The following is a 14917-nucleotide window of genomic DNA, read 5'->3' as shown; positions in this document are numbered from 1 at the left end:
ATATAAGCATTGTGCTGATATCAGGGTCTTGAATTTAAAATAATTAACTTCTAATAGTAACTGTCAGCCATTAATTCCTAGTTAAGTGAACATTCTGATTAAACAAGGTATTATAATATACAGTACACATTCATGTTATAATCCACTAAAATTAAAAGTAAGTTACTATAGTCATGTTACTTATAACATTCTCTAAAATACAATACATAATACTAAAACTACATTAAGATGTAAATAAGCTAATTTCTAAGTAATTCTGAAATATTTCTAATATGTTATAATGGATTACAGGTTTATCTTTGCAAACTTCAACTATCATTGTGATATAAGTATGCAAAAGTACTTATTGAAGCTGAGGCTCCAGTAATTTGGCCACCTGATGCAAAGAGCTGACTCATTTGAAAAGACCCTGATGCTGGGAAAGATTGAAGGCAGGGGAAGAGGACAACAGAGGATGAGATGGCTGGATGGCATCTCCAACTCAATGGACGTGAGTTTGAGTAAACTCCAGCAGTTGGTGATGCACAGGGAGGCCTGGCATGCTGTAATCCATGGGGTCACAAAGAGTCGGACACGACTGATTGACTGAACTGCACTTAATTGATACAAAGGTATTAATCGACAGGTTAAATAGCTTATTATTTTTATTTTTATATTAAAATGAATTCTTTTTTTTAAATAAATCTAATAATCATGAATTTAAAAAATTAAGTTAGGCCAATCATGGGCAACTCTCTCAAATACATTTGAACAACACTGGACTTCAAAAGAGCAACACTGGGAAGACAATGGAAAAGTACAATCGATATTCTAAGAGAAAACAACTCGAAACTCAGAACTCCTTACTCAGCAAAAGTATTCCTAAGGGAAGAAAAGTACAAGAAATAAAGATGCTTGAGACAAATGATAACTCTAAATATCACCATCAACAGAAATTCACTCGAGCGAATTCTACGGGAGGAATTAAATACCAGCAAGAGTAAAGTGATCCAAGATGAATGTATGAAGTAAGAAAGGAATGTTATGCAAATAAAATGTGAGAGAAAACATTTTACAAAATTCAATATTCAGGAATAATAAAAAATTTTGGTAAAGACTACATGAGAAGTTCTTTAACCTCTTATCAAACTTCCCAAACACACTCCAAACTTCAGCAAAGATCATACTTAAAGGTAAATGTTGATGTCATATAACTTGAGACCAGAAATAAGGCAAAAATATATGTAAACATCAGTTTTATTAAACAGGACATAGAGATGCAAGCCAGTCCGGTAAGGCAAAAAGAAATTAAAGATGAAAGGACTGAAAAGGAGAAAACAAAACTCTCATTACTTTTAAGTGGCATGATTGTACATGTGGAAAAATAAAAAACAAATAAGATTAATAAGAGAATTCAGTGAATTTTCTGGATTTAAAAGAAAAATCAATACACAAAATGCCATTACACTCCCATATGCTAACAAGCTTAATTTTAAAAAGATATCATGGGTTTCTGTTCTGACAACTGATGACTAGGTGGTCTGAGACAAATCCTCTTGCTAACAGCAAAAAGTTGGACAACATCTAAAAAGGAAAAATATGTGTCTGAAAATACAGAAAAGCTTCCAAGATAGCATGAATTAATGGTGCCAAGATCTGAGAGAGAAAGAAAGCCAATAAAAGTGAACTTTGTGGGACTTCCCTGGTGGTCCAATGGCTAAGACTCTGTGTTGCCAATGCAGGGGGCTCAGGTTGGATCCAGGGTCTGGGAACTAGATCCCACATGCCAGAACTAAGAGTTCACAGGCCGTAACTAAAGATCCCTCATGCCACAACTAAAACTCAGTGTCGTCAAATAAATAAATAAAACCAAGAAACAAAATTTTAAAAAGTAACACAAAAGACAAAGTGGTCTTTGTATTTAGAGTTCACAACTGTCAGTTCAAAAAGTAGAAGCAAATACTGAGAAGTTAGGGAACACCATACGGAGTCTCAAATTATCTTTAAAATTTTTCATATACTATGTTCAGCACAGAGTCAAAAATAAACATGCAAACAGAATGGATTTTAGTGAAAAGCAAGAAAAGAGAAAATTTTAAACTATCCAGAAGAAATCTAGGTATTGGGAACTGTCAGAGAGTCTTTAAAGTAGTTATGATCAGAACATTCAAGAAATTATGTAACAAGATAGAGAATTTTGGAAGAAAAACTTTTATAATAGAAGCCTTAGAACTGATATTTCAATAACTAAAATTAAGAACTCAACAGATGATTTTAAGAGGAGATTAGACACAGTGTTAGCACCAAACTGAAGCCAGAACAGGCTCTAAGGGGCAGGCTAGGCCTGAGGTTTAGTCTCTAGGAAAGCTGAGGCACTGGGAACTCCCGCAGGCAGTGTAGCTCGACCAATCAGAAAAAAAATCCCCATAGCCCCCCGCCCACGCCAGACCGGAGCCAATCCGGATAGGGATGCGACGTTTAAAAGGGATGCGCGCGCGTACGGTTTAACCAATCAGCTATGCTGTTACAAGAACAAAGAACCGTCTGTATAAAAGTAGATGTGATTCAGAGCTCGGGGCTCTCGTGAAGACTCCACTGCGCTGGATGAGACTTGAGCCCTAGCTTGAGCTAGCAATAAACCCCTTTATGCTTTTGCGTTGCTGTGGATGTCTTATTCTCTGTTTTGGGGACACTGGACATAATAACAGTAAGAGAAGTACAGTGAAAAACAAGTCAGAAGGAAATATTCATACTGAAGGAAGGAGAGAAAAGGATTAAACAGCACATGAAAGTCATGAGAGACAGCACAGAACATGTCTCTTAGAACAACACATAGAAGTCGTAAGAGACATGATGAGAAGTCTAACAGTCATGCAATGGTGAATTCCTAAGAGGAAGAGGAAAGAGGAGCCGAAACTGAAATGTGATATCTGACAGAAATACTTCACTAAAAACAGAGCAAAATAAAGACATTTTCAGACAAATGAAACTAATCAGCTATAGATTCTGATAAGTGGAATACTGCCTGCCATATCAGTAAACAAAGGAGGTCACAGTCAACAACAATTACAGTCGAAGTCTAGGATGAGCTGGCAAGCCCGGAGGGAACTCAGAATATAAAAACACAGGATACTAGTCCCAGATAGCTGAGGTGAATATCAAAAGAATGAGTTCAGGGAGCCCAGACTCTTGTACCTTCCCATACACAGAAAAGTGCTAAATGCCTTATCTTGACTTATCTGCTTTTCTTAAATTAACAATAATCTTTTGATGTTCAGACTGCCAGTCCTTTGTTGCAATACTCTTATATATCTTGGCTCCCTCAACACCGCCTTGCCTCTTCAGAGTAATTCTCTCAGGGATACTTTAGATGCTGCCTCCTGGGGTTGAAGTCCTAAAAATTCCTGCCGAATAAAACATAACTCTCAACACTTTTAGGTTTTGAATAATGTTTTAGTCAACAACTCTTGCCTGGAAAATCCCATGGACAGAGGAGCCTGGCAGGATACAGTCCATGGGGGTCTCAGAAGAGTCAGACACAACTTAGCGACTAAACAACAACAATAATCCTCTCAGTTAGGCAGTTGCAAACTGTGGCCTATAACAGTTTTATAAGTCTCAATATTTAAGCCTAAAAAAATACTGTGGTGGGTGCTGCAACATTATATACTAATAAGAATAAGCTTTAAAAAAGACAATTCTAAATTTATATCTACCTAATCACATAGTTGCAAGGAGATCCAACCAGTCCATCCTAAAGGAAATCAGTCCTAAATGTTCACTGGAAGGACTGATGTTGAAGCTGAAACTCTAATCCTTTGGCCACCTGATGCAAAGAGCTGACTCATTTTAAAAGACCCTGATGCTGGGAAAGATTGAAGGCAGGAGGAGAAGGGGACGACAGATGATGAGATGGTTGGATGGCATCACCGACTCAATGGAAATGAGTTTGAGTAAACTCTGTAAGTTGGTGATGCACAGGGAGGCCTGGTGTGCTGCAATCCATGGGGTCGCAAAGAGTTGGACACGACTGAGTGACTGAACTGAACTGCATCACAGTTTCAAAATGTAAGAGCCCAAATTAAAAAAACCAAAAAGGTATGCATAGATCTATGATTTCAGACACCATTCTCATGCAACAGAACAAGCACAAACAAAAAACTTAATAAGATAGAAGTTCTAAACAGCTCAACAAAACTTGAACAAATTGACATATATGTATGTCAATATGTATGTCATATATGTATGCCAACTGCAGAATATGTATTTTTTTCAAATACACATAAAATATTTACAAAAATTGATTACAAGCCCACAAAGTAGATTTCAATAAATTTCAATGAACTGATTCAGAGTATGTTCTCTGGTCACAGTGGAATTAAGTTAGAAATAAATAAACAGAAAATACTTTCGATAAGTTATTACCTAAGTAACCATGAAGCCAAAACATAAAAATAAATCACAACGAAATTCAGAAAATATTTTGAACTGAAAAATAATTAATATACAGCCAAATTTGTGAGACAGAATTACTACTGTTTTTGGAAGAAGTTTGTGACTTTAAGTGACTTCAAATAAAAAGTGAAGAAAATCTAAAAAGCAATGATCTAGGTATCTGCTGTGAACTCATTTGTGCTGCTCCCCTCTCCCCATTCATATGTTACAGTCTCAGCCACCAATATGACTATATGGTGGAGGTAATGACATCATGGTTAAATGACATCATGGGGGAGGAGAAGGGTATAAATGGGGCTCTGATCCACCAGTATTCCTTTCCTTATAAGAAACACCAGAGAGCTCATCCCCTCTCTCTTCACCCTGTGAAGACATAGCAAGAAGGCTGTCATCTGCAAGCCAGGAAGCATCCTCATGAAGTTCACCAGAATTTGACTATGCTGGCATTCTGATCTCAGGCTTCCTGCCTCCAGTACCACTAGAAATGAATCTCCACTGTTTAAGGCATCCAGGCTAAGGTATTTTGTTATAGCATCCTGAGCAGATTAATACAATTATCTATCTCAAGAGTTTAAAAGAAAATTACCAAATTAAAACAGAAGAAAGGTGAAAGAATATAATACAGATTAGGCAAAAATAGGTGAAAATGAAAACAAATGTATAAAAGAGATCATCAAAAGGGCAAATTGATGGTTTTCTGACAGACAAAACTAAACTGAAACTAATTAAACTAATAAAATCTCAGCAAAACTTAGGGCAAAAAGGAATGAAGGCACAAATATTCTACACTAGGAATGGAACAAAAAGAAGAATCATCACTATAAATCTTCAAAAGATAAAAATATGGATATGATAAAAACATTTATATCAATATATTAGAAAACTGAGATGAGATAAATGCATTCTTAGAAAAACTCTTATCAAAACCACACAAATAAAAGTAGGAAACTGAACTGCCCTATGAACAAAAAGTAGCATTCATAATTTTAAAATTTTCTTACAAAGACTATTACAGGTAAGATGACTAGGTTTCACTTGTGAACTCTATAGCAAACATTCCAAACATTCTACAAAGCATACCAGTCTAACATGAACTCTTTCAGAAAACAGAAAAATTGTAGATAATTCCCAACATGTATTAGAAGTCAGGATGACCTTAATATTAAAATCTGGTAAGATTATTACAAGACAAGACAGTGACAGGCCAACTTCTTTCATGAATACAAGCGAAAGTCTTGAACAGAACATTAGCAAGTCAATTCCAAAAGTACAAGGCTGGCCTAATATTTGAAATAACAATCAAGTAAGACAAAGCCCCGAAAGCATATAATCATCTCAAAAGATAAAAAACAAAAGACATAAAAATTAATAAATGTTCAGTACTCATTCATTTACTCATTTGATAAGAAAAAATAACTAGTGCCAAGAAAAAAGACACTGGAATAGGGAACAAATAAAGATAAATTTTTAAAGACAATAAAACTTTAATAAAACAATTTCTGAAAGTCATTTAATATGTTACTGGAGAATGTTTATACCTAACTTTATTATAAAAAACAACAGTCTGCCATTCAGAGATAAAACCATATGTTAACAGATTCCTAAATGTCCTTCACAGAAGCAACAATGACTTAGATGACCTTTAATGCAATAATATATTTGTATCTGTTTATAAATTGAATGCTGAAAATTATCTAAGTTTACCCTTTATAATATAAGCAAATAAGAAAGTAGAAAAAATAAGACTGCTTCCAGTTTTAAACATTTTTGGTTAAGTTAAAGCTTGAATATTGCTTTAAAAATCTTCAGCAGAGTTTAAGAAGTGTAAACACAAAAAGGCCTCAAAACTAGTAAGGCTGAAAAAAAATAATAAAATCCTGCTAAGAACACCATAATAACCCAGTACATACATCCTTTTGTGTTACTTCACCGTGGCTTTTTCCACATTCCCACTTCAGCTTTCTAGAGCCCACTGGATCAGCCCATGTATAAAATACTGCTTTTCCAGGAGGGAGGGAATCTTCTATTTCACTGAGGGAACTGACATAAATAGGAAAAAAATACAGTAAATTAAGTGCAAGTATACAAATATATTAAGAATCTAAAATAATACTTCATTAATTCTGAGTCCATTAATTAAGATTTATGATAGTTCTGAGTAAAGTAGACTGAAATTTTTCCTTATACAATAAAAAAGTGGTTTTCTGAGAAAATAATGAGAATATTTCAAGGGAAATGTTTGCCCTAGTTAGGAGGTAAATATCTCAGGTTGGGTTTCCCTGGTGGCTCAGGGGTAAAGAATCCACCTGCCAATGCAGGAGACATGGATCCCTGTCTGGGAAGATCCCAGATGCCACAGAGCAGCTAACTCCATGAGCTATGACTACTGAGCCTGTGCTCTGGAGCTGGGGAACCACAACTACTGGGTCCTCACACCACAAGGACTGTGAAACCTAGAGCCTATGCTCCACAAGAAGGGAAGCCACCACAGTGAGAAGCCCAAGCACTTCACGGAAGAGTAGCTCAAGCTTGCTGCAACTGGTGAAAGACTGCACAAAGCAACGAAGACCTCGCACTGTCAACAATTAATTTAAAAAATTTCTCCAGGTTTCTGAAAATACTCTGTCAACTTTAAATACTAATTAATTATGAAAGAAAATTATTTCAATTACTTTACCTTATCTGTACCAAATCTAAGAGAATTTAACTGGTAATACTTTCCTAAGAATCGATTTTACTGTGTCAAAATTCAGTTCAATTATTTTTAAAAACCATAAGACACAGGATATAAATCTAAGAAACTCAATCAACTCACAAAACAATTCACCAAAAGAAAATGGAGAAGTTACAAACCAAAAAAATAATACAATATAACTTTTCTGAGCTGAAAAAGCTGACTCTGCAGATTAGACTTCATTGGGTATCAGCCTAAATGAATGGAAACAATATCATCCAACACAGAATGTAGGACTTTGGAAAATGTCAAATTTTAAGAAAATAGAGGGAAATCTGCCTATCCCTAAATCTGATCTAGGGAAATCACAGTTACCCTGAGAAATAAAAATAAGACTTTTTCACTCTGTTCTGTAATACTGAATGCCAGAAAACAATGCAGCAATGCCTACACAAATTTGAGGCAAGAGTTATGACTTAAAATTGTATGGCAAATTGTTAATTTCCAAAAGTAAGACATTTTGAAATAAGCAATAGCATAACATATTACCACACACCCTTACTTTTTTCAACCAAGCTAGAGAGGAGTCAAAATAAAATTTTAAGAACTGTGGTAAAAAAACATTAAACTAAACCAGTCAAATAAATTAACTCGTTAATATTGTGAAAGTTGCTCAGTCGTATCCAATTCTTTGCGACCCCATGGACTATAGAGTCCATGGAGAATACTGGAGTAGGTAGCCTTTCCCATCTCCAGGGGATAGTCCCAATCCAGGGATCAAACACAGGTCTTCTGCACTGCAGGCAGAATCTTAACCAGCTGAGCCACCAGGGAAATCCAAGAATACTGGAGTAGGTAGCCTATCCCTTCTCCAGCATATCTTCCTGACCCAGGAACTGAACTAGGGTCTCCTAATTGCAGATGGATTCTTTACCAGCTGAGCTACCAGGGAAATCCAATTATAAATCAATCCAAATATCTTCAATAACATAGTTTTGAAAAATTAACCATATATTACTCTGGCTCAAAAATCCCAAATTATATTCATAAGAAACTGAATTTGGAAAGAGAAATTGAAGGAAATGAAAAAGAACTCTATATTTTTCATGGAAAATTAGTGGATACTGTTTCACTCTCAAAATTGTAAATGCATCAAAATCTTCAAGAACACAAAAAGTAACCATATGCAAGAGAAATAAAATTATATTTTCCAAATCATCATTAGAAGAAAATAATCTATATGACAAAAAAGTATGGCAAGGAATCATAATTAGTCTTTAAAAGGGTTACAAACAGGATAAAAATTTTTACTAAAAGAGATTTTTAACATATAAAATAGAAACAAATTCTCAACAATAGAGGAACATTTAATTATAGTGCACCTAAATGATGGAATATCATGCATTCATTTAAAATTGTGTTTCTGAAGCAAATTTACATGCTTGCAATAGCTGTTAAAAACAAGAGATTCAGAAATATAAACAGAGAACAACAGTAAAAAAAGAACTGAATCAAAATGTCAACATTTTTGGTATCAAAGATTATGCTTTTCTACAGAATATAAAAAAATAAACAGACATCTAGTGATACTATTTTTATATGTAGGACAGAGTATTAAAAAGCAGATATCATTTTGCTGACAAAGGTTCATATAGTGAAAGACATGGTTTTTCTGGTAGTCAGGTATGGATGTGAGAGTTGGACCATAAAGAAGGCTGAGCCCTGAAGAACTGATGCTTTTGAACTGCAGTGTCAGAGAAGACTCTTGAGAGTCCCTTGGACAGCAAGGAGAGCAAACCAGTCAATCCTAAAAGAAATCAACCCTGAATATTCATTGGAAGGACTGATGCTGAAACTGAAGCTCCAATACTTTGGCCACCTGCTGCAAAGAGCTGACTCATAGGAAAAGACCCTAATGCTGGGAAAGACTGAGGGAAGGAGGAAAAGGGAGTGACAGAAGATGGGATGGCTGGATGGCATCATCGACTCAATGGACGTAAGTTTGAGTAAACTCTGGGATATAGTGAAGGACAAGGAAGCCTGGCATGCTACAGTCAGTCCATGGGGTCGCAAAGAGTCGGACATGACTGAGAGATTCAACAACAACAGTAACAAAAATCACACTAACAACAACAAAAAAGCCAAGGGAAGGGAAGGCAGAGGAAACAAAAGTTCTATATTCCTTACTTTTCTATGAAAGAATAGCAAATGTAACAGTGTTGTTCAGATAAATTAGGTTGAATATATTTACAAATGCTTTAAGTCTATTTCAAACACTGCAGAACATTCTTTATGAAAAAACTAACCTCAAATTGACCTCAGGGAATTCAAAGAAAATAAAAAGCAACCAGAATCCTCAGAATATTAAGTATGTACAAGTAGTAACTTCACAAGAAAATGACAATACAATGTGACAAACGCTTTAATATATGTGTGCAAAGATGCAATGGAAAACGGTATACAGACTAAGGAGGTGATGGAAAGGACTGCGTGGAAATGAAGCTTTTCTAGCAGAAAGGAGCAACTGGAATGGTAATAACACATGGAAGAGCCCAGAGCATTCAGGAAACAAACACTTCACTTGGACTTAAGGTCAGGGTAAGAGACAACAGAAAGAGAAACGTTTAGAAGAGTAGTATACAAACATTTTAAAAGAATGGAAAATCACTAAAGAACTTTAAACAAGACAGAGACATGATTACATTAGTGTTTTCATTTATTTTTTAAAATTTCATTCTTTTGGTATTTATTTTGTGTGTGTGCGTGCGTGCATGTGCATGCGTTCATTCACGCAGTCATGTCTGACTCTTTGCAACCCTATGGACTGCAGCCCCCCAGTCTGTCCATGGAATTTTCTAAGCAAGAATACTGGAGTGGGTTGGAATTTCCTACTCCAGGGGATATTCTGGACGCAGGGATTGAATCCACATCTCTCGCACTGGCAGGCAGATTCTTTACCACTGAGTCACCTGGGATGCCCCTATTTAGTATTTTTAGAAACCTACCTCTGGAGGATTTAGTAGAGATAAGACTAGAGTATCGGACTTAAAATCTACTCAAGAAATAAATGTCGGAGAGAGTAGCTATTGGAAAAGACAGAAGAGAGTAGACAAGAAGAGAAAATTTTTTTTAAAAAATAAGAGTTTAACTGGATGGCATGGTGAGGCAGGAGAAATCTAGAATCACAAGGGTGAATGATAGTGTCATTTACTGAGATAAGGATATAGAGGACAAAGAGACTTTGCAGTTCAAAAGATGAGGTCAGCTTTGAATCACGTCCGCTTCTTATGTAATACAGTATTTAGGAAAAGGTGGTAGCATGAATCTCAATAGAAGGCTACACTGCAGTAAAGATTTGGGGATCTGGATTCTATCCTCTTTTAAACCAAAATTCCATGCTCTCGATTTAAGAAGTTCTTCAAATAACTGGACTTCCCTTGTGGCTCAGCTGGTAAAGAATCCACCTGCAATGCAGAAGATCTGGGTTCAATCCCTCGGTTGGGAAGATACCCTGAAGAAGGGAACAGCTACCCACTCCAGTATTCTGGCCTGGAGAATTCCACAGACTGTATAGTCCATGGGGTTGCAAAGAGTCAGACCTGACTGAGCAACTTTAATCTCACTCCATTTCTTTAAATAATTATAAATCTAAATCCCATGTTCATTCTTGCACATTGTTAATTTTATAAACTCCGTTTATGACTAATTTTGCAGTTTCAGAATTTCTACACAGGATCACATTTTAGTTTCTCTTATATCCCTTACTTTTATAATTGTAACAATGCAGGAGGTAAAATTTTAAAACATTTCATATCTGAAATGGACTATAAATAAGAGTGCAAAGTCAAGCCCAAAGAAAGGACTAATAAAGTCTCTTGTTCAGCATTAGCCAGGCTCAACCAGATGTCAGAGAATTAAGCTATGATGCCCTATATTATCGGAGAAGGCCAAAGCAACCCACTCCAGTACTCTTGCTTGGAAAATCCCATGGACGGAGGAGCCTCGTAGGCTGCAGTCCGTGAGATCGCCAAGAGTCGGACACGACTGAGTGACTTCACTTTCACTTTTCACTTTCATGCACTGGAGAAGGAAATGGCAACCCACTCCAGTGTTCTTGCCTGGAGAATCCCAGGGATGGGGGAGCCTGGTGGGCTGCCGTCTATGGAGTTGCACAGTCGGACATGACTGAAGCAACAGCAGCAGCAGCCCTATGTTATCCACAGTATATAAAGAATCAACTTGGCTCCTATGTATCTTAGAATGTTACCAGTTATGTAATATGTTTAAGAGAATTGAGAAAATAAGTCAAATCATTTTCTGGAGGTCTTAATTTTGTGAAAATTCGAGAAAGGGTAGTTGAAGTAAATGAACTGAAGGGCAAATAAGTGAAAGCCATTTCTACTTGCTTTTGCCAGTTTTAATCAAACAATTTACTATTTTTTTAATATGGATAATCATAGAAAACAGGCTCTCCTCTCTCTCAACATATTCCACAAATGAGAGAACTGATGGGCAAGGAGGAATTCCAGGTATATGCTAGATAAACCTGGGGTTCTCACTCAATCAACGCCTATTTTATTTTAGTGAATGATTAGAATTGTACAGTTAGCAGGGGGAAAAAAAGCAGAAATGCACTGATAAATATGGGCCCACTGGTAAGTGACATGAAAACAAACTAAAAAAGTAGACAAAATAAATTCAAGACAACCTGGGACCCATAGAGGAAAAGGTTATGTAAACTGTAGTGGTACTAGGAGGATATGATATCACATTATATTGAAACAAATGATGTTATGAGTAATCCTGAAATAAATATATAAACATGGCCTTTAGCAAAGCTTAAAAACGTAGTGGTCCTTTCCCATATGCCTCAGCAAGAAAAATGTTATCTACTGTTTGAAAAAAAGTCTGAAGAATCAATATTTACATTATGTTCATTAAAAATAAAAAAATTTCAAAACTAGACAAAATGCTTATGATAGACTCTGACAATTTCCTCATCAGATTCTGCACTGACCAAGCTTTTGCCATAGTTGCTTCAGTTCTTTTTTTTTTTTTCTGAAGTATTTAAAAGTAAATTATATCACTAATCATCAAGGAAATGCAAATCAAAACCACAATGAGATGTCATCCCACACTATTAGAATCGTTATCATCAAAAAGATAAGAAAAAAAATAAATGTTGGTGAGGATTTGGGGAAAAAGGTATTGTGTATTGTCAATGGTAATGTAAACTGGTGCAGCCACTACTGAAAACAGTATGGAGGCTTGTCAAAAAACTAAAAACAGAACATGTGATCCAGCAACTGGGTATCTATTCAAAGGAAATGAAAACACTAATTCAAAACAAATATGCGTACTTACTGCAGTATTACATATAATCACCAAGACATGGAAACAACCTAAGTGTCCACTGATGAATGAATGAAAAAAAAGGGTATGTATATAAATATATATACACACATACACACATATAATATTTCATTCTATATACATAGAATTAAACAGTATTCAGCCATAGAAAAGAAGGAAATCTTGCCATTTGAAACAATATGGATGGACTTTAATGGCATTATGCTAAGTGAAATAAGCCAGTGAGAGAAAGAGTAATACCATATTATCTCAGTTAAATGTGAAATCTAAAAAAGCAAGAAAAAAAGAAAACCATCAAAAGAACCAAACACATAGAGAATAGATTGGGAGAAGCTACAGGCAGGGGCAGGGACAGATGAAATGAGTAAAAGGGGGTCAAAAGGTACTAACTTACATTTCTAAAATTAGTCATGGGGATGTGAGGTAAAACATGATGACTATAGTTGATAATACTCTATTTTATATGCAAAAGTTGCTAAGAAAGTAAATCTTAAAAGTTCTCATCACAAAAAAAAAAACCTCTCGATATACAGTGACGAATGTTAACTAGACTTATAGTTGTGATGATTTTACAATATATATACAAACATTTAATCATTAGGTTGGACAACTGAAATTCATGTTTTATGTCAATTACATTAAAACTTTTCAAAAAGTAAATTACCGATATCAAGTCAGTTTTAAACCTATATATTTCAGTACACATTTTTTTAAATGAGAACATTGTTTTACATGGCCATAATGCCATTATTGGTTTTTATACTCTTAAGAAATTATCAAAAAGTTTTATCACTTAGACTCTGCTAAAATCGGAGGATACTGTATCTGTAATAATCCTCTTACCTTTGCTTATACTGAACAATGTCATTCTTGGTGTGATTTATTAACAGAAATGTAGCGGCTCCATCACGATAATCTGAAAATGTAATAACTGTAGAATGCTCAGCCAAATTAACTTCTGCTATAATACCTCCAAGCTAGAAAAAAGGAAAGGAAAATATTCTCTAATGTGATCATTTCCAAAGAACATTAACCAGTAACATTTAATAATAAAACTATTCTTAATAATAAAACTGTTCTTAAAACTATAGCTAATACATTTGTTTTTATGATTTAGAAAAAACCATGACTCTCAGTTATCATAGATAGATGGGTCAAATTCAAGATGTGGTTTACTCCAGGCACTATAACTTCCTATGCAACAATTAAATTGTTTATGTCTCTTGTGTCCTTTTAGATCTTTTTTCCTTTGCAAAGAGAAGTGTTTGTTCATTTTTGGTAAAACAAACAAAAATCACTATTAAAAAGAGTAAGTATATATTAGCTTCTCTAATCACATACACACAAAAATCACTTACTTTATTGTCTAGATGCAGTAAAATACAACTTTCTTCCTTATTAAAATGTATCTTTTGGGGAGGGCTTTCACTTCTTTCAACTTGAATAAGAAGTTTATTAGAAGCATCCTCAGGCCAAAAGGGGACACACTAAAACACATATTATACATACTTATTTTTTAAAAAATGATTTCACCATGAAGACATTTATCATTTTAATAAACCCATCAGAGTAGACTTAAAATAGTTTTAAATAAACCTCTGTCAACACTACTTTGGTTACTGTATTGCTTAGCTATAAACTGTTGATTTTGAGATGGGGCGCCACTTGTGGGCACTTTGAACACAAACAGTAATGGGTAGTAAGTTGAAGAGCTGAAATAATTAGAGTGCTGTGAAGAAATGTTAATGTGGTCCAGAGCTAGAGTCGGACTGAAAAGTAAGTAAACTGAGTCAAAGTGATCAATTTAAAATAGGGGAATGTTCTATTACGAAAAAATCACAATTGGGCTGTGGGTACCAGTAATTTAAGCAGTAGTCAAAGTATACACAAATGTTGTCAGGACAAATACTAAATCCAGAGTCTTGGAAGTCAAATAAGGATAAAACAAAAAAAAAATCAAGAGAAGTGTCTAAAGTCTTAAAGTTCAGAGTAGAAAACAGGCTCAAAATCTTAAGAAATAACCTGGATATCAGTGATCTGGAAGCCAAACAGAAGAGGAGGAGTTAATGCACCTACAAAGACGACAACAGGAGCTGAACCAGCCTTGTCTGTAAACTATTATGTAAACCAAGTCTTAGTGTGATAGGCTCTGACCAGGCTGGTAACCACATAATTCAATGAGATGTATGAGATCCTCATCATATGACCTGAGGGCAATGTAGCAGAACCTTGATGTTGGTGCCAAGTGCCTTAGCTTGTTAAAGTCAGTTTTATTCAGTCATAAAAAGTAATTAATGGAACTAGACATGGGACATGGTTAAGGCTGTAAGAGGCTGAGAAAGTTCCCATTCAGGGCTTCTTGCAACACTTATCTGGGAAAGTCATCTGGGAAACTTACCTGGGAAACTCAAAACGGTAACAATACTAAGCCAAGCA

The 14917-nt window shown here is 35.3% G+C and overlaps 1 protein-coding gene across 4 annotated transcripts in view; it reads right to left on the bottom strand.

The window, feature by feature from the left end:
- The window catches only part of VPS13A (vacuolar protein sorting 13 homolog A), a 271791-nt gene that overhangs the window by 54027 nt on the left and 202847 nt on the right, over window positions 1–14917 (bottom strand). For all 4 annotated transcript variants that reach the window (XM_068974525.1, XM_068974527.1, XM_068974528.1 and 1 more), the window contains 3 exons: window positions 13840–13968; window positions 13325–13458; window positions 6345–6474 (listed from right to left, as the gene is read on the bottom strand). In XM_068974525.1, the coding sequence (XP_068830626.1) occupies window positions 6345–6474; window positions 13325–13458; window positions 13840–13968 (393 nt within the window). The remainder of the gene's footprint in view (window positions 1–6344; window positions 6475–13324; window positions 13459–13839; window positions 13969–14917) is intronic.

Source organism: Capricornis sumatraensis, chromosome 6, assembly GCF_032405125.1.
Source record: "Capricornis sumatraensis isolate serow.1 chromosome 6, serow.2, whole genome shotgun sequence".
Taxonomy (NCBI): Eukaryota; Metazoa; Chordata; class Mammalia; order Artiodactyla; family Bovidae; genus Capricornis; species Capricornis sumatraensis.
This window is presented reverse-complemented; position numbering and strand designations above follow the sequence as displayed.